We start from the raw sequence: 19,163 nt of genomic DNA on the forward strand, positions 1-19,163 counted from the left end.
CTGCTGTCCCTGAAAGTGGGACATTTCTTAAAAACAGGTCTATCTTTAAGAAATGCATGGTGTTGCCAAACCAGGTTATGAAAAAGAGAACTCATTTATGTCTTTCTGAAATATATTGTTTCATTCATATGACCACTTGAAGCAGAGCTCTAACAGGAATTGGGGGGGGGGGGATGAGGCCATATAAGCAAGGAATATAGTAGCCCTGTATAGGTCTGTTTTGAGCTTCTGATCTAAGATTCCTTTCCTCCTCCTAGGCAACGTAATGGCATATGATGTCTGCATGTGTACATATATATGTTTTTTGTTTGGGACAAACTACTCACATAACACTTCTTGGAATGAACTGCTTTTATGAGCCTGCCTCAGTAGTGCTGTATGAAAAAATAATGTGGACAACTTATTTCTATGTCACTTTTTCGTATTTAGGTGCTCAGGGGTTCACTGCAAAATGTAATCATGAAAGCTAAAATATTTTTATGGGCACAAAACCCTGTGATGATAAATACAGTTTTAAACTTGAATAGGCACACAATGTACCACAAATATGGTGGTACAGTGGGAGGAACTGGAGCCTGTTACTCTGGCCAACCTTTGTGCACTGTTATTAAAAAATTCCTGCAGCCTCCCAAGATTAAACTTACGATGGGAAAAAACATGTGGCATAAACCTGTGTTTCAGAAGAAAAAAAGCACACTTCTATTTCTCATTTCTTCCCTTCCCCCAGCACTAATAATACTTGGTAATATTGTATTTCAATTTCTTTAGAAAATGTCTGGATGTATCCAGCTTTCATATGCTGTTTGTAGAGTTGGCATTTACACGGTAAGCAATATGCCATCTTTTGATGCAATGTATGCTCGAGTCTTGCAAAGTGAATTCTAGTATTTGTGCCTTAGATCCTCTGTTGTAGCTACTCTGTATTTCCAGCCCGTGTATTGTGCTTAAATTGTGTCCTGTAGAATTTGGCTTCATGTGGTGAAGTGTTTGGCTTTATACATTTACACAAGTTCCTTAAGTTGTTGTTGTTGTTGTTGTTGTTGTTGTTCTTCCATCATTACTCATGTATATTCCCTTTTTGAGGATACAAATACTTCCAAGGCAATTCACAACATTTTGACTTTAAAGCTAGGAACATAAATTACACAGCTATAATAGAACCTATCTATAAATCATAGCAGTTATATCACACCCTACAAGCATTGAGCAAAAGGCAAACTAGTGCTGCCCCAGTTATAACCCAAGACATGTCCAAACACATCACAATATTTATAGCTCTGCCAAAAGCACTGATTGACTAGATCTTGCATGTGTTTGATGGGGTGGGGGGAATTATCTGTTGAGGGGACCAAATAGGGTAGCACTGCTTGTAGCAAGCATCCTCGCTTCTGATGACTACACCTGCAATAGGGCATTGTTAACTGAACTGATAGCGCTGGAATGGAAATAGTGTTCCTAAGGTTTTATAGAGTCCTGTTTTTTTAAGGGTGAAAAGCAGCACTATGAATCGATCCTGGAAAGCTAAGTGGTTACCAGTAGAGCTCTTGTAATATTATTGAATTGTATTAGCACTGGATAAAAGCTGTACCACCTCAGTCTAAAGCAACTGCAGTTTTGGACTGTCTTCCAGAGCCGGTCTATGTAAAGTGCCTTACCGTAGTGAAATCGGGCATTTAAAACAGTACCAATGTCCTTATTTTCTGGATGGGGGTACATTTTGGCATAGCACTTTCTATCAGAATCAAGCATCATCAACTATCTGCCACCACCATCAGCACCTGTATTTCTGGATTTCAGAAATACCTCCAAGCTGTGAACTTGTTGCTTTGGGGCAGTGTGTCTTCATCCAGGATAGAAATATCTACTTCTCCAATCGCCATAAGCATCTCTGTCTTCTGTGTATTCAATATCAGCTGGCTCACCAACTATAGACAGACAACTGAATACTGATTCTTATATTACTATGCAGCATGGTTGTTGCTTTCACATGAGAGTTCATGCATTTAAAATGGAGAGACCCAATGGCATGGGTATATCATACAATTACTTTCTATGCCAACATTGCCAGCCTCCTGGAAGGTGAAGCACTGCTGTAGGAAGGAACTGTTCTTGGCCCATCCCATATTCTCTCCCTATTCCATATGTTATCCATTTAGTTTGGGACCAGTCACACATAAGCAGTCAGCTTTGAGACACTGCTGTGCATTGCCTTCACCAGGAGCACTTGTCCCAATTGTGGATGTGGATATTGCCTACACATGATGGTATGCACAAATGTAGTTTGGAAGCAATGTCCACATACTCCTTGTGATTGTTCAGTTTACCTTGGCAGTATTTAGTGCTTATGACCACAGTGCACATATATAATAAAGGAACGTTACAGGAAGGAGGCAGCTTATAATAATAATAAATAATAATAAATTTTTATTTATACCCTGCCCTCCCTGGCCAGAACTGGGCTCAGGGCGGCTAACACCAGTAAAATTACAACAAAAACATAATGGGGGGGGGGGGAAACCAATTTAACATATGGGTTAAAATACAATTTAAAATGCTGCTTCATTTTAATAGTAGCCCATAGATCAAAACCATAAGGGGAGGGAAACATAAGGGTCAGACGGAGTCCAAACCAAAGGCCAGGTGGAACAGCTCTGTCTTGCAGGCCCTGCGGAAAGATGTCAAATCCCGCAGGGCCCTAGTCTCTTGTGACAGAGCGTTCCACCAGGTCGGGGCCAGTACTGAAAAGGCACTGGCCCTAGTTGAGACCAATCTAACCACCTTGTGACTTAGACCTCCAAAGTGTTGTCATTTGTGGACCTTAAGGTCCTATGCGGGGCATACCAGGAGAGGAAGTCCTGTAGGTACATGGGTCCTAGGCCGCATTGGGCTAATTTATTATTTATAATAATTATTATTTATACCCCACCCATCTGGCTGGGTTTCCCCAGCCACTCTGGGCAGCTCCCAACAGAGGTAATGTGTCATAAACGGTGCAGACTCATATTCTGAGGAGGAAGAGTGTAATCCTAGATTGGACAGATGTCCAGCAATTGTGTAGGCACAGGCACATTAAAGGATTACTCTAGATATTGCTGCATCTCAAATTGAGACATTGTACCTTTGTATAATAATTTTCAATGTAGATTCTCCTCCTTCCTTGAACTGTAGGCCTAAGAAGGTCAGCTTCCAACACAACTGGACATTTTGGATGCGAGCTGCTATTGCAGGCTTATCTAATTTGGAAAACTTTAGAAATAATTTAAAAAAGATACTGCAGCTATTGACTTAAAGAACAGTTGTGGGTCCTTAATTGCACTCCAGAATCTGTCTGGTTCTATGGCAGTTTGGCAGAGGAATGCCATATCCTGTCCTCTTTATTGACTTGTCAGTTCATTTTGCTGCAGCTTCCAAACTTCTTTGGAAGTCTCCCTGCTAAATGCTAATCTAATTGGGCTGTGTTTGTCATCTAAGAATTGACAGGTTTACAGCAGGGAGTTTTAAAGCCATAAGGGCAGAGCGAGCCACCTGTGTGTGTTCTCTGCCAAAGGCTGGCCCAGTAACTGTCATGGGGAAAGTGATGAGGGAACATATGAGCAAAGAACTAATGGATGCTTAGGTGAAAGTGTGAATATGTGCAGCCCTTTGTCTTGGCGGAGGGTGGTGTTTGTGCTGATTAAACAGCTGACATCTAGCATTGGACGGAAGGGACTATAAATATATAATATGCACTATTAAGCCAATGACTGTCATTTTAGTATTGGTGCTCTGTCCAAAAATTATATTAACTCCCCTCCCCCCTGTTGCAAACATGGGATATGGCCTGGTTTTATTTAACTCTTTTTGGTTTTTATTTTAAAATGTGCATTGGAAATGAAGAAATACATTTTAAAATCCTGTTTAGTACTGTTCATGGAAAATGCAGAGTACAGAATCTTTCTTTCTTTTTTTTTTTTTTACTGAAAGGGGCTACAGTGGCACCTTATAGACTTTGCACATTGAAGAAAAAAATACATGAGCAAACAGATATTCACCAGAAATACATTATAGCCAAGATTTAAAAAAACCCAGTATATTATTGCAGGAAAGCAGAACTATTTATTTTCAGCTTGCTATTAAGTATGGGCCGTTCCGAATTTATGTATAAGCTAAAGAAGCTATAGCTTAGAGCCCCACTCTCTTGCCCGCCCCCCCCAAAAAAAATTAAAGGGAAAAAACCCGGATGTACATTTCCAAAATATAAGATAAAAAACAAATAAGATAAAACTTACATACAACACAGTGTTTTATGTTGTGTAGGCTCCTATGATGTAAGCAATGGGCCCCGCCTGCTAGCCTGCTCCCTAAAATATCACTGGTTTGCTCATTTCTATATCCAGCCACTCCCACCTGAGGTAGAGCTGGAATTGTTGTGTATATGTATGAGGTTCCGACTGTGGGAGGGGGGAGGGAGAACAAGAAAGTGCTATATGCTTGCATGTCTCGTGAGTGTGGTATGTGTGTACGCCTTGTATATGTATAGTGTGCCTATGCACACTAGCCATGCCAGCCACTGGCAAGTGGCCATCACAGGGGTGGCATCTACTTTAGCATCCTGTTCTCACAGGATGGCCAACCACATGGCTGTGAGATGCCTGCAAGTGGGGCATGAGTGCCACAGCACTGTCCACCTGCAGCTCGCAGCCTTTGGTCGGTGATAGAATTATAATGCTTTCCTTCTAGATTCTGAGAACAGTGACAATCTACTGTAACCAACCTTGTGGATTTATTTCCCCCCAACCACTGTTTCTGTGTACTGTCACACACTGTGATGAACACAAAGACTGGCCTTCTATTATAAGTAACTTGAATTTTTATTATGAAAGGGTACTTCGTTGGTGAAATTATTCACTCATTATAAGCACTTAGCTTATAACAATATATACATATTTATGTAATCAAACAGACTAATATAAAAGTGGCACTAGCACAAAATTAGCAAAAGTCAGCTTAAAAGCCATAGAAAGCAGTATAAAATCAATAAAGGCACTGAAAAAGCTACCACTATAAACAGAATAGTTCTAGATGTAGTGTCAGTCTTTTAAAGCCAATATAATGAAATGCTTTTGGAGTGAACTCATACAGTATGGAAAAGTCTGCATTTTGCTATTTTCCATTGCTTCCCATTGTGGGGGGAAAAGGAAAATAAAATTACAATTTATCATAGCTTTAAGGCTATATCCTGTGCACTCCTCCCTTTCCTATTGTGTGATGGACACAAGCAGGAAAAAAAAACCCCAAATGCATAATAACAGAGGAAAATCATCCCCCCCTTTCATATTGCATTCCACCATCCATCTGTTCGGTCGTAGTTAGCCTTGGTGTACAATGATTTGGCTGGTGATAATAGGATTTTCTCCTGCACCCCAAATTCCTGTGGGTTAACCAATGCATTAAAATTACCTGTGAGAGGTAGTAAATCCCAATGGATACAGTGAGAAACTTGATAAAATCCTGTAGTAGATAGGTAGCCGTGTTGGTCTGCCATAGTCAAAATAAAAAAATTCCTTCCAGTAGCACCTTAAAGACCAACTAAGTTAGTTCTGGGTATGAGCTTTCGTGTGCATGCACACTTCTTCAGATACACTTCTTCAGATGCACACTTCTTCAGATACACTGAAACAGAAGTTGCCAGATCCTTCTATATAGTGAGAAGGTGGGGAGGGGTGTTACTCAGAAGGGTGGTGGGAATGGGAGATAGGCAGATAGCTGGGAGAGCCTGTTGACGACTCTTAACGACTGTAATAGGTCTTACAGGGGAAGGGGTGAGAAATGGTATAGTCATGTATAGTGAGATAAGAATCCAATGTCTTTGTTCAGCCCAGGTTTTTCCATTGTTTTAAGTTTGGTAATGAGTTGTAATTCAGCAGCTTCTCTTTCCAGTCTGTTTCTGAAATTCCTTTGTAGTAAAACAGCTACTTTGAGATCTTGTATAGAATGTCCTGGGAGATTGAAGTGTTCTCCTACTGGTTTCTCTGTTTCTCAATATGAAAGGGGGGGATGATTTTCCTCTGTTATTATGCATTTGGGGTTTTTTTTTCCTGCTTGTGTCCATCTGCCTATCTCCCATTCCCACCACCCTTCTGAGTAACACCCCTCCCCACCTTCTCACTATATAGAAGGATCTGGCAACTTCTGTTTCAGTGTATCTGAAGAAGTGTGCATGCACACGAAAGCTCATACCCAGAACTAACTTAGTTGGTCTTTAAGGTGCTACTGGAAGGAATTTTTTTATTTTGATAAAATCCTGTTTCTGTGTAACTGATGTGTATGCTCAATAGCAATCATTTTGCCTGTCCTTGCCAGATAATAATCCACTTCCTCGTTCACAGCATTGTGTATATATGCTGGAGGCAAGGTAACATTGCAGATTCATTTTAGACCAGGCGTGCGGAACTCCCTTAGGCCTGAAGCTCACACTTCTGGGCAACTCTCTGAGGACCACACACCAAAGGCAAATGTGCACCCACTTTAAAATGTAATATAAATGCTACCTTTTAACAGTAGGCTAGCTTTTACAACTCTCTTGCACAGCTCTCTCTGCCCTCCATCCAGGCAAGCAGGAAGTGTTGCCAGAGGACATATTCCAGCTAGATAAAAACATTGAGGAGGGTGTGAAGCAGGGCCAGTGAGGGCTGTGGCCTGGGGAGGGGTTTTTTTTTTTTTTTTTTTTTTGCTTGGTAGAGTTAGCCAGATAAAGAGGTTTGGGGGACCACATTTGTTCCCAGCCCCTGTTTTAGACTCTTGTTTGAGGCTGAGGAAAAACCTTTTCTAAAAGTTATCTGAGGAACATATGGATGGACAAGAATTTGTAAATAGGTCTTTGGGTCTAAGTGCAACTGATTGTCAACTTGATCATGAAGAACAGTGGTTGAACTCTTGTGTTTCCACAAAATCTTAGCAGAAGCTCCTGGGTGTTATAAAGGGACATTCTTCAATGAATGAAACTTCTGCTTCAGTGACCTTCATCTGGTCTCAACTTAGCATACTCAGCTAAAGAGCTCTTTCGTTTTTCTCCTTCTGCCTGGCAGTAGCAACTGCAGCAGTAAGTGACAAGGAGAAATGCAGTGGCTCTTCATTTTGCTGTTGCTCAGTAGTCATAGTAATGGATGAATTACCATTGCTTTGGTAAGTGAATGAGGTGATAACAAGGTTTTATTTTAAGTTTGTCTCTGATAAGCATAGGGGATGTAAGAGACTGACTAAAATAATCAAGGGCAGGCTAGGTTCTTCTTTCCTTTTCTTTGATGGAATCTCTACTTCATGTTTAGTATGGTAACACTGTTTGCATTACTAATTAAAAGCTAAAAGTTTGCTTTCAGCGGGCTGAAGTCTGTTTAAGCTCCGGGTGTGGTGCTATAAACTCCTGCCGTATGTATAATACTGGATTTTGATGTTGTTTTAATCCTTTCTAGGAACTTCAGGTGAAAGGCAAGTAAGAATTTATAAATAAAATAAAATCATGGGCCAACATAGCCATCTGTGTTTGGATTCTTTTTGAGTATGGTTAGACTTTCCTTGAAGGTGTGTCTGTGGGGGTTGCCAAGATGGGTTCTTATCCTTTAGAATTGTGTAAAAATGGGGGCCTGCTGCTGTCATATGTAGTTTGGGTCTAAAATGATTTCTTGTGTATGAAAACTATGAGCAACCTATGGTTATTAATGCTTCAGTGTCTGCTTTTATTCTAACCACTAAAGTTGTATAAAAGGAGCAGACATTTGTTTTAAAAGTTTATGCATTCAAAAGACAAACTGTTTCTTGCTTGGGGTGGAAATCCGCTTTGTGGGGTGTGAATGACAGGAAGCAAGTGCTGACTGGAGGCCTCCATCAGTAAGAAATAACTCTAGTAAAGAATATACAAAAATGGCTTAAACAGGACTGGACTCATTCTCTAAACAGGATGCAGATATAAATAATCCAATGCAAACTGAATTTGTAGGAACTTTCTCACGCACACCATAAATGTTCAAAGCATAATCCACGCATCTTCCAGCTACAGTGGCTTCTCAATGCATGATAAGGAGCACTTACTAAGCATGTCAATTCATTGACTACATTACTGTAACCTAGTGTTTTCTTACATGTATTATGAAATATGAAGACTTCAAGTGCTTCAAAACTGCTTGTAATGAGGTAACATTAGTGCAAACATTGCATGGTTCTTCAGTATGGTTCTTCATGGTTTTAACATACTAGTTTCATGGTATATAAAACTCCAGGAATGTTAACATGGAAGCAAAAGTCTCCCAGGATATACATCTATGTGCAGCAGTTATGTATGTTTCCAGTGTATATCAGGCCCGGTCCAAATCCCATTATCATCAGGGGCAGAGCCTCTGGTTTTAGGGTAACTGAAATGAACTCCAGGCTTCTGTGAATTGAATAGAATTGTTTAATGGTAATTTTGGTTTCATTGAAAGCACTTGGGTTTAGCCATATTTGTCAACACAATGTAATTCTGTAATTGAAACAAACTGAAAAATTACACCAGCTCAATCATACGGCATATAAACACTTAAATTACTCCATTAAAAAGTTTGTGGAATGTGCTTATATTATGGCTTGCATTATAAAATTGCTTATAAAAATCCATGTACTCAAAGGATTTTTGACTTTTGTGTTTTAATTTTTTATAAAGCAGTTATCTATGTTTGTTTTTTATTAGGACAGAACATTCTTTTTAGATCTTGAGTCACTTCATGCACTTTTTTTTTTTACAGCATTGTTTCTTCAGCAGGGATTTTCAGCCTCTTCATATGCTAAGCCCTCTAGAGCTCCGGGAGTCCAAACTTGTTTGTTTGTACCGTGATAGGTATTTTGTCATGTTGATGCCAGCAGATCTAGTCACCAAGCCAGAAACAGGAACACAGAGTTTCTTTTTGTAAATGTAAAACAGTTATTATCATAGAAGAATTATGATTCTAGTGTTTTGCCTCTGCTTTAGTTTCTTCCAGATAGTTACAATCTTGTGCTGCTGGTGATTGCCATACACATACAATTCTCATCCCTCTTGCTATATTACTCGTATCAAGAGAAAATTAACTGTGATTGAAAGGGCTGGTTTATTCATCCCATTTAGTTAGATTTACTTAAACCAATATTGAATTGGTAAGGAAGAATATGCAGTGGCGTAGCGTGGGTTGTCAGCACCCGGGGCAAGGCAAGTAATTTGCGCCCCCTAACCCCCAGATGTTGTGCCCGGTGCGGCCGGCCCCCCCTGCACCCCCCGCGCTACGCCACTGAGAATATGCACTACCTACATTCTAATGAAGAAAGAGAATGATGTATCTGCCTATTTTATAGGTGTCAAAATCTTTTTTACTTTGCGTGTGTAATAGCAACGGATCGTATAGTGCAGGGATGTCCAACAGGTTGATCGGGATCGACTGGTTGTTTCTCAGGAGGTTCCAGTCGATCATTGTTGATCGAGCTTATTTTCCTTTGCTTTTGCCTAAGAGCATCTGGCTCCACCTCCTCGCTCCACCCTCCATTTTTGCATGATCGCTGGAACAGAAGACGAAGTTTTCACTGTGAGGCAGATGGTTTTCATTGTGTTCTTTTGATGAGCGACTAATCCCCTTTCCTTTTGCCAGAACCTCCCCCTCCCATGGAACTTCCCTCCCTAAAAAAAGCTCAGCAACTTTCACCTGAACCGCCCCAAATTTTTTTCTTCCTGTGAGTAGATTGCAGTCTCTTGGGAGTTGGATGTCCCTAGTATAGTGAAATAATGTACTTGAAATTAATTTAAAGCATAAGTTAATGGTAAGTAATGTGTTCAAGAACTGAATAATCTTAGGTGACTCAGTGCAGACATCATGGAACCAATTCTCATTCAATGGCTGGATGTTTCAGAGTGTCTCCATGGTTGTCTTCCCCCACTCTTCCATGGTTTGGGATAGCCATAGTTTGCTATGATATGGTGATATCGTGTCTGAATTGGGCATAGCTGCCTACAAACCAGGGACTGAAACCACACTTGGAAGTTCCTTGGTTGGTTTGGATTAAACTAAACTATGGTGAGTAGCAAACACAGTTTGTTGTGACATCTTGATTGGGCATTTATGATTATCTTAGACTGTGAAAGAAGGGGAAAGATTGCATGAACCGGAGGAGCAGCTGTAGTCAGGGATGCTGTAGTCATGGCTTTCGCGAATTTACAGGGGTTGGAGTGAATGCTCTTTGATGTCATTCCTTATTCTACAGTGCTCTCATTTTCCAAATAATAGTTGGGGGGGTTGGCTCTATGTCACCTGAATTCTTTTACAAAAAATAATAACTGTGCTTTGCACATACTCAATAGGTGTTTACGGGGAAGGGGAACTCATTTTGTGAATAACTTCAGAACAGTTCAGATTGTACACCACTACAAATCATTCTGCTGCAGTGTCCCTCCTGCTCAATGGCTCGGCCATAGATGTTTGCATTTCTCATTTAAAACTTTCAGGGAAAAGAAGAAAGAGAACAATCTCCAGGAAGCAGCAAACAAAGCTGTAATTCTTCCTGTTTTAGAGCAGCAGGAAGGGCAATCTTCAAATAAACCTATTTTGAGAGCTGGGAGGTAGGCAAACCTCTCAGCATATCCTGGTTTTAATGGTCAAGTGACCTGCTTCCCAAGAGATCAAGCCTTGTAACTTCCCAGCATTCACCAAGATAGCAAATGGTTTGATTGTACATGATTATCCAATCAGAAGCCCTGCAGTTGCAGGTTGTAAGTTTAATATTTAATGCTACATTGTCTAATCAATGTGACCAAAGTTATAGTGAAGAATGAGTGATTGAGTAAAAAGGGCATTATCAGGAAGAAGCAAGCAAGGAAGGAAGGAAAGAGATACAGTACAGTACTACTTTTCCTGGCTGTTGCTCTTTTTCTTTCCAGTAATTTGTAATGCTTTACGTTTTTCAGGTGTTAAAAAGGGTGGCACACATTTGTATATTATGTACTTTGTGCTTATTTTGTTGACCTTTGTCTTTGTTATATTTAAACATCATCGGCAACTGCGGTGGCCTGATGTAGTTGTCTCTGTGAACTGTGTCTCTTCTGTATAAGCTGCTTGGGCCTATGTGCACATTTTTGCTGCTTTAGGTAAGACCAATTGAGATCTTGATTAGAATAGCGGTGTGGAGGGAATGAAGCTAAAAGAAAGGTGACAGCATAACATATTTTTGCAGACCAGTGCTGGAGTGTGCCAGACTTCTGCTGACAGTTGCTCACTTTCTTCCCATTTCAGCTAGATTATAGCAATTCATAGTCTACGTCTTATGTGGGCCCACCAACATGGGTAGTAAAGTTAGTAGAGAATTTAGTGGAAAGGTCCAGCTCCTGACCCCATTACTGGTTGTAAAGTTCTCCTCCTTTCCTGCTACCTGCTATCTGCCTTGCTCAAGATGAAGACTACAAGGACTGTCCTAATGCTCTTAATTGGTAACACTGAATTTTATTGATCTCATATGTTAGGGAACTTAGAATTGTTTTACAGCTAGATGGGCTGGAGCAGGCTTCATCAAACTCGGCCCTCCAGATGTTTTGAGACTACAATTCCCATCATCCCTGACCACTAGTCTTGCTAGCTAGGGATCATGGGAGTTGTAGGCCAAAAACATCTGGAAGGCCGAGTCTGCGGAAGCCTGGGCTGGAGAGAGTTAGGGGATTATATTATTTACACTGGTTGATTGTTTTGTGATTTCTACATATTATATCCAATTGCTTTGTTGCTTTAAATTCAATTCTTTGTAGATTGTTTTATTCTAAAATATTTTATCTTAAAGTATTTTATCTTTTCTTCTATTTCTATACATTTTATTTTCTGTGTAAGTTCTATAAACATTCATAATTCCATTTCATATCATTTTCATAACATTTAATAATACTATTTAACTTTCTATATCAATAAATTGAGTGATTTGTTGCGGTTACAATCAGGAGTCTGTTTTTTTTGTGTTTTTTTGCTGTGTAAGCTGTGCTTCATATTCCACTGGGTTGCTACTTAGCAAAATTCAAACCTTGGTTGGAATCCAGTGCATTGGCTAGGATTTGTTATGGTGTGCACTGATATTGATTGTATATCCACATTAATACAGGCATACAGCTCTGAGCTCCAAGGATTAAGGAAAGGTATAGATGTAACAAACTAAATTGAATTTATACAAATTCCAAGGTATTCTTTAATGATGAAAAATTGTAAAAAAAGAGAGATCTGACCTCTGTCTCTAGATGTTGTGTGATTACATGGAAATAAGTCTGATTGAACTGAATCAAACTTTTATCCAAGTAAACATATTTAGGACATCAGCCTTATTTTCCGCTTACTGGGTGTGTTACAAATAAATATGTAATACATCACAATGCTGAGGAGTACTTTTTTCAAACTGCAGGAAAGAATGAACAAAGAAAGCAAGAACCTTAGGAATTATTTCCTTTGAAACGCTAACCGGAATCATGTAGACTCTAACTTTTAAAATTCAAGATGCAATTTATTTTGAAATGTCTATCCAACAGTATTGAGTTACCTTTTAGATTTTGTTCTCTCCTAGCTCCATCTGAGGTGCCTTTTACTTGGTAAGGGATTACGGTAACAACCTGAATTTCTATCAGCAAGAGAGCATTTAAAATCTTGAAACAAGGCTAGTTGCACAGCTACTTAGAGTTTTTCAAAGTATGCATTGTACCACTAGAGGGTGCAATTTAATCTTTAATGAACTCAATGGCATGTGAATAACTTCTTGCCCAAACTGCAGTACAGTTGTTAGTTAATTGGTGTAAACAGCTCATAATACTTTGACATTATGTGAAACATAGACGTTAGAGTATGTTCACCTGGAAAGTCCCCGATCTTCCTAAACATTACATGGATTACATGGATTACATGGATTGATATAGCATTGTAGGTTGCAAATACATTCTATTTTTTTCCTTTTCTTTAAATTATCCTTTTAAAACTGCAAGTGAAAGAAAATAAACAATTACAGTGGTACCCCGCAAGACGAACGCCTCGCAAGACGGAAAACCCGCTAGACGAAAGGGTTTTCTGTTTTGGAGGCGCTTCGCAAAATGAATTTCCCTATGGGCTTGCTTTGCAAGACGACAGCCCATAGGGAAATCTCCGGGACAGCGGGGAAGCGCAGCGCGTCTTCCCCACTGTCCTCGGACCTCCTCCCGCCGCCGGACATCGGAACGAAGCTCCGATGTCCGGCGGGGGGAACGTCTCCTCCCGCCGCCGGACATCGGAACGAAGCTCCGATGTCCGGCGGGGGGGGGGAACGTCTCCTCCCGCCGCGGGACATCGGAACGAAGCTCCGATGTCCGGCGGGGGGGGAACGTCTCCTCCCTCCAACGGACATCGGAACGAAGCTCCGATGTCCGGCGGGGGGGGGGGAACGTCTCCTCCCGCCGCCGGACATCGGAACGAAGCTCCGATGTCCGGCGGGGGGGGAACGTCTCCTCCCGCCGCGGGACATCGGAACGAAGCTCCGATATCCGGCGGGGGGGGGGAACGTCTCCTCCCGCCGCCGGACATCGGAACGAAGCTCCGATGTCCGGCGGGGGGGGGGGGAGAACGTCTCCTCCCTCCAACGGACATCGGAACGAAGCTCCGATGTCCGGCGGGGGGGGGGGAAACGCCTCCTCCCGCAGCCCGGCATCGGATGGCTGTCCTGAAGACTTGGGGTGGGAGGAGGGTTTTCCTTCCCACCGCCAACATTCAGAATGCTGTTCTGAATGTTGGCGGTGGGGAGGAAAAACCCTCCTCCCACCGCAAGCCCCGGGAACAGAGGAGAAGCGCTGCGCGCCTTCCCCTCTGTTCCCGTACCTGTCCTGAAGGCTTGCGGTGCGGAGAAAAGCCCTTCTCCGCACCGCCAGCCTGGCAAGCGGTTTCCCTAGGAACGCATTAATTGATTTTCAATGCATTCCTATGGGAAACCGTGCTTCGCAAGACGAAAAACTCGCAAGAAGAAAGAACTTGCGGAACGAATTAATTTCGTCTTGCGAGGCACCACTGTATGTAGCAGATACAAGATACTATAGGCTATGTGTAACCAACAAGCCTTTTAAGTAGAGATATATTATCAGATTCTGTCTCTATTGACTAGAAATTATTATTATTAATTTGATTTCTTGCCTGCCTTCACTGCAAGCTCCCACATTGGGTTACAATAATTTAATTTTTGTGTGTGTATATTTTAAATGTTTTTATTTTTAAATTGCTTTGGGGTGTTTTATAGGAAGCTATTCATAAATGAAATAAGACAGAATGCATGTACCGTATTTTTCGCCCTATAGGACGCACTGGCCCATAGGACGCACCTAGATTTTGGGGGGGGGGGGAATAAAGGGGGGAAAAATTATTCCTCCCCCCCAGGCACGGGGCTGGGGCAGGGGAAGCCCGAGCTTCCCCGGACCGCAGGCCCCAGAATGGGAACCAGAGCCATGCCGAAGCTGCGCGCAGCTTCGGCATAGCTCTGGAAACTTGCAGGGCTGGGGGAGGGGCCCCCAGAACGGGACCCAGAGCGATGCCAAAGCTGCGTGCAGCTTTGGCATCGCTCTGGGAGCTTGCGGGGCTGGGGGAGGGGGAAGCCCTCCGCCAGCCTCCACACCAGGTCGGGAGACAGCGGGATGGCGCGCTGCGCCTCCCCGCTGTCCCTGAGTTTGCAGGGCTGGCGACGGGGAGGAGCAGGCTTCTCCCCCCCGTCAGCCTTCTAACCAAGTTGGGGGACAGCGGGAAAGGCGTGCTGCGCCTCTCCCACTGTCCCCCGAGTTTGCGGGGCTGGCGACGGGGAGGAGAAGGCTTCTAACCAAGTTGGGGGACAGCGGGATGGCGGCGTTCCGCCTCCCCGCTGTCCCCCGAGCTTGTGGGGCTGGCGGTGGGGCTCTCCTGAAGCCTGCATTCACCCCATAGGACGCACACACATTTCCCCTTCATTTTTGGAGGGGAAAAAGTGCGTCCTATAGGGTGAAAAATATGGTATATATAAACAGTTAGCCAGAGCCGGGAGAGGCATGTATGTAAATCACTTCCATGTGCTCTTGTGGAGGGGATGGTGGCCAATTTTCTTCCTTTGCAGCAGCAGTCCTTGGGGGCACTGCCGTTATAACGTGAAAGGGGGAATCACCATGGGTGCACAGTGATTTGGGCCCAGCCTTAGGAATTATTTGTTATTTATTTAAGTCATATACCGCCCTTCATCAAAAGATCTCAGAGCGGTTCACAAGATAAAAATACAAGATAAAAGCACAAATAAACAGTTAAGACAGAAACAACAAAACAACCACCACCCTCTCACAAAGACATTTTAAAGGCTGGAATATTAGTAAGCTAAAGGGCTTGGTTGAAGAGCTAGCAAATGATAAGGAGTTACATTGCTTTCCTAATGCAGCTGTGAAGCAGACTACTCTTGTTGGGAAAGGAAGAGAAGCAGAACCTGTTTCACAAACCTCCTTCAAAGTTTGTGAGTGAGAGTGACCATTGGTCCAGAAACTACATAAGATTCGAACCCTAAATTAACTGCCCCCTCTGAAGCACTGCTGCTTGCAACAACCAAGGGCACGAGGGGTGTGAGTGTATTTTCTCCTTGTTTATTTTCTTGTGCCAGCTGTGTCAGTCCTCCGTCTGAGACCTGGACTGGCATAGTATCTAGCATAGTATCCGGAGCCGCATGTGGCTCTTTTACACCTTTGCCGTGGCTCCGGGGCGGATACTAGCGAGGGGAGGAGGCGCATTGTGCGCCCCGACACTCCCCACTGCGTCGGGCGCTGTACTGGCTGTGACGTCGCATGGCGGCGGTGTGTGCATTAGTCACGCACCGTCCCGACGTCACCTTCCCGCCCGCTGTCAGATCGGACATTAAGGTAAGAAACAATATATGCAGTGTTATATTTGTTTTAAATGTCGCAATGGTTTTGCGGCTCCCAGTTTTTTTTCCTTCGGAAACGGGTCCAAGTGGCTCTTTTTGTCTTAAAGGTTGCAGACCCCTGATCTAGCAGATCCTTAGCTGACCTCCCATGCCTCATTTGGGGGGCCTCTGCTGGCTACTGTGTGAAACACTGTTGGCAGTAGTATTTCTTCTACTTTCTGTTGTTGCAGAGTTTCCACTGGATCCTAGCTGGATTAAGGATTAGGGTTGTACCCTTCCCTCATTTCTTTAGATCGCACACACATGTTATGACAAGGGTAATATTTGAATAGACATTTTCCACTGTGGATTAGAACTGAAGGACAACAAGTGTTGATTCTATGGCGAGTGTCACCTGCAGTTTTTTTAAATGCTCATATTAAAGATTATACAAAAGAAATCTGCTTGCTGTGTTATCAAGCTTATTAAATGGTGCCCCGTGTTTTTGTTAAATGCAAAATGCAGGTAACTATGATGGATACATTTTTTTCTGTGCATCTGATGTAAAACATAGAAAGGAAAAAGGGGGGGGACTTTTCATCATATGGTGGGAATGAGAACAAGCTGAGAAGTATTGAATTAAAAGTAATGACTTAATGAACATTTTTGGGAATCAAGTTCCCACTAAATCCACTATTTTAAAAAAATAACTATTGATGTTAGGGACAGGTAGGAGTCCAAAGGGTGGGCAGAGGAGGCAGGAGGCCAGAAAGATGATCCAGTGGAAGGGGCCAGTGATTTGTCAGGTTCTGTACCGCCTATGAGGCAGGGGGAAGAGGAAGATTCTGGGCAGTCAGAGATGGGGGAAGAGGGGAAGAAGTTGCAGGAAGGCACAGAGGTGGATGAGACAGTTGCAGTGGGAGAGACAGCCCCAGAGAGAGTTGGGCCACCCCCTACCCCAGTGTCTCTAGGGACAAGGAGGTCTTAAAGCAACAGGAGCAGCTGGAGCTGCCACTCAGGAAAGTCACCAGTTGCTTGTGTGCACTACGGCAGAATAGGGGGTTTAACTGTGCTGGAGGAGTGGTTGTGCTGTTGTACCAACTGTTTGGGTAGAGCACAAGTCTGAAGAAGGAGATTCCTAGCCAGCTATTTAGCATGAGCAGTGCATGTGATTCTTGCAGTTTAGGAGCTGCTGTAATCTAGTGCTTTGTCCAGGGGTCAGCAAACTTTTTCAGCAGGGGGCCGGTCCACTGTTCCTCAAACCTTGGGGGGGGAGGAGCCTATATATTTTTTTAAAAAATAATGAACGAATTCCCGTGCCCAAAAATAACCCAGATGCATTTTAAATAAAAGCACACATTCTACTCATGTAAAAACACACTGATTCCCGGACCATCTGCAGCCGGATTTAGAAAGCGATTGGGCTGGATCAGGCCCCTGGGTCTTAGTTTGCCTACCCATGGCTTTGCCTATAAAGAACTAAACTTCTAATTGCATGTCTTCACTGAGGGCTGGGTGTGCTTGGGACAATTAAGAGCACAGATAATTAACTTCCTTTATAGTCACTGTGATGAAGTTGTTATATGTTTGCAAACTCTACTTTCAATAAAAGAATGATTAGACAGGCAAGAGGGTGTTATTAATAATTTGAATCTTTTTATTTATAAAATAATTTACTATATTCAGATATGTCATCATGATTTTCAGCATTTTGAACAAAGTTTTAATTTAGACCCATGCATTAAATGATATCATTTAACTTGAGAAACAAGTAAAGTGAAATGGACACAGATGAAATTTGATATTTTTCTTTCGATGAATTTGGTAAACTGATTATAAATATTATGCTAGGTAAGTCCTTTGTAATTGTATCTGAATCTAAAAAATGTAAAATAGCAAAATGCAGACTGTAGCTAGAGAAAATAAGGCGTCTCAGGTTGCTTACAGTGTTGATTGTGTCTTAAACTAACACTACTGTGTGTTTTCCTAAGTTTGCAGTAATATGTTACAAATGTGCAATGTTACCAGGCCAGTAACATTCTAAGGAAAAAGTCTGAACATGAAAAAAGCATCAGAGTAAACATCGGGATGTTTGTATAGATGTACGGAAGAAGGGGGACAGGGGTAATTATTTTCCTGTAGTTTACCTGAACTAGAAAGAGAAAGAATGTGCAGAATGGGGATGGCGAATATATGTTTTCTGTCTAAATAAGTAGATGATCATATCCAGTTAATTTCACATGTCCCCAACCTTGAGCCAGTTACACTCCTTTTCAGTTTAATCACTTCACAGCGTGGTCATGAGAATAAAAGGAGGGTGATTGAGAACTGTGAACACTACCTTGAAAAGTTTAAAGAAAGTACAGTAGAAACATGCAGAATCGTAGCATCATAGAATTCAGAAGGGACCACAAGGGTCATTTAGTCCAACTCCTTGCCTGCAGTGCAGGAATCCTTTGCCCAATGTGGGGCTCAGACCCATGCACCCTAAGATTAAGAGTACTAAATTAAAGAAATAATATGTTGGGATGGCGATCAAGGAGCTTTTTCTAATAATTCCACATGACCTCTGTCCTGAAACTACAGTGGTACCTCAGGTTAAGTACTTAATTCATTCCAGAGGTCCGTACTTAAGCTGAAACTGTTCTTAACCTGAAGCACCACTTTAACTAATGGGGCCTCCTGCTGCCGCTGCGCCGCCAGAGCACGATTTCTGTTCTCACCCTGAAGCAAAGTTCTTAACCTGAAGCACTATTTCTGGGTTAGCAGAGACTGTAACCTGAAGCGTATGTAACCTGGTACCACTGTACATACCTGGCAGGCCTATTTTTAAGCCAAATATTTGCAGCAGGGGGCAGCTATGTATTTTTTTCAAACCATTCACACTGATAGATTCCCTGCAAGCCTCCACTGTGGAAAGGCAGCTAACAACCACACTGTGGTGAAGAAGATGCTTCCGTCGTCTGGCAGCAATTCAAGCGTACATTTCACGGGAGAAATGCACTTATGTGAGCTTGTTTCACTAGACCAGGTGGAGGCTGGATTCCTGAACTGTTTTCTTTTCTTTTCTTTTGGCTGATGCCTGATGGTAGACATTTTACTGTCCAAGTCATTTGAGCATCATTTGCTAAAAGTGGGAACCCAAATATATTCTTTGGAAGCAGCATATGCTGGTATATTAAAATGGTCATGCTGAAAAATGGTTCCATCTTTCCAACATCCCACCACATCTGGACGTTGGTTTTCTAAAAAGGAGGCAATTTCCTTAAGACTTACTGGAGATTAGGATCCATAAAAGAGAA

At 42.3% G+C, this 19,163-nt stretch overlaps 1 protein-coding gene across 5 annotated transcripts in view; it reads left to right on the top strand.

Annotated features, from left to right (window-relative positions):
- The window catches only part of ARL15 (ARF like GTPase 15), a 188,639-nt gene that overhangs the window by 50,079 nt on the left and 119,397 nt on the right, over nt 1–19,163 (top strand). The window contains exon 2 of one of the 5 annotated variants that reach the window (XM_083466265.1): nt 769–825. The exons of the other annotated variants lie outside the window; for them this stretch is intronic. Within the exon in view, the coding sequence (XP_083322391.1) occupies nt 769–825 (57 nt within the window). The remainder of the gene's footprint in view (nt 1–768; nt 826–19,163) is intronic. 5 annotated transcript variants of the gene reach the window in all.

Source organism: Podarcis liolepis (assembly GCF_965112155.1).
Source record: "Podarcis liolepis genome assembly, chromosome: 11".
In the NCBI taxonomy this organism is placed as follows: domain Eukaryota; kingdom Metazoa; phylum Chordata; class Lepidosauria; order Squamata; family Lacertidae; genus Podarcis; species Podarcis liolepis.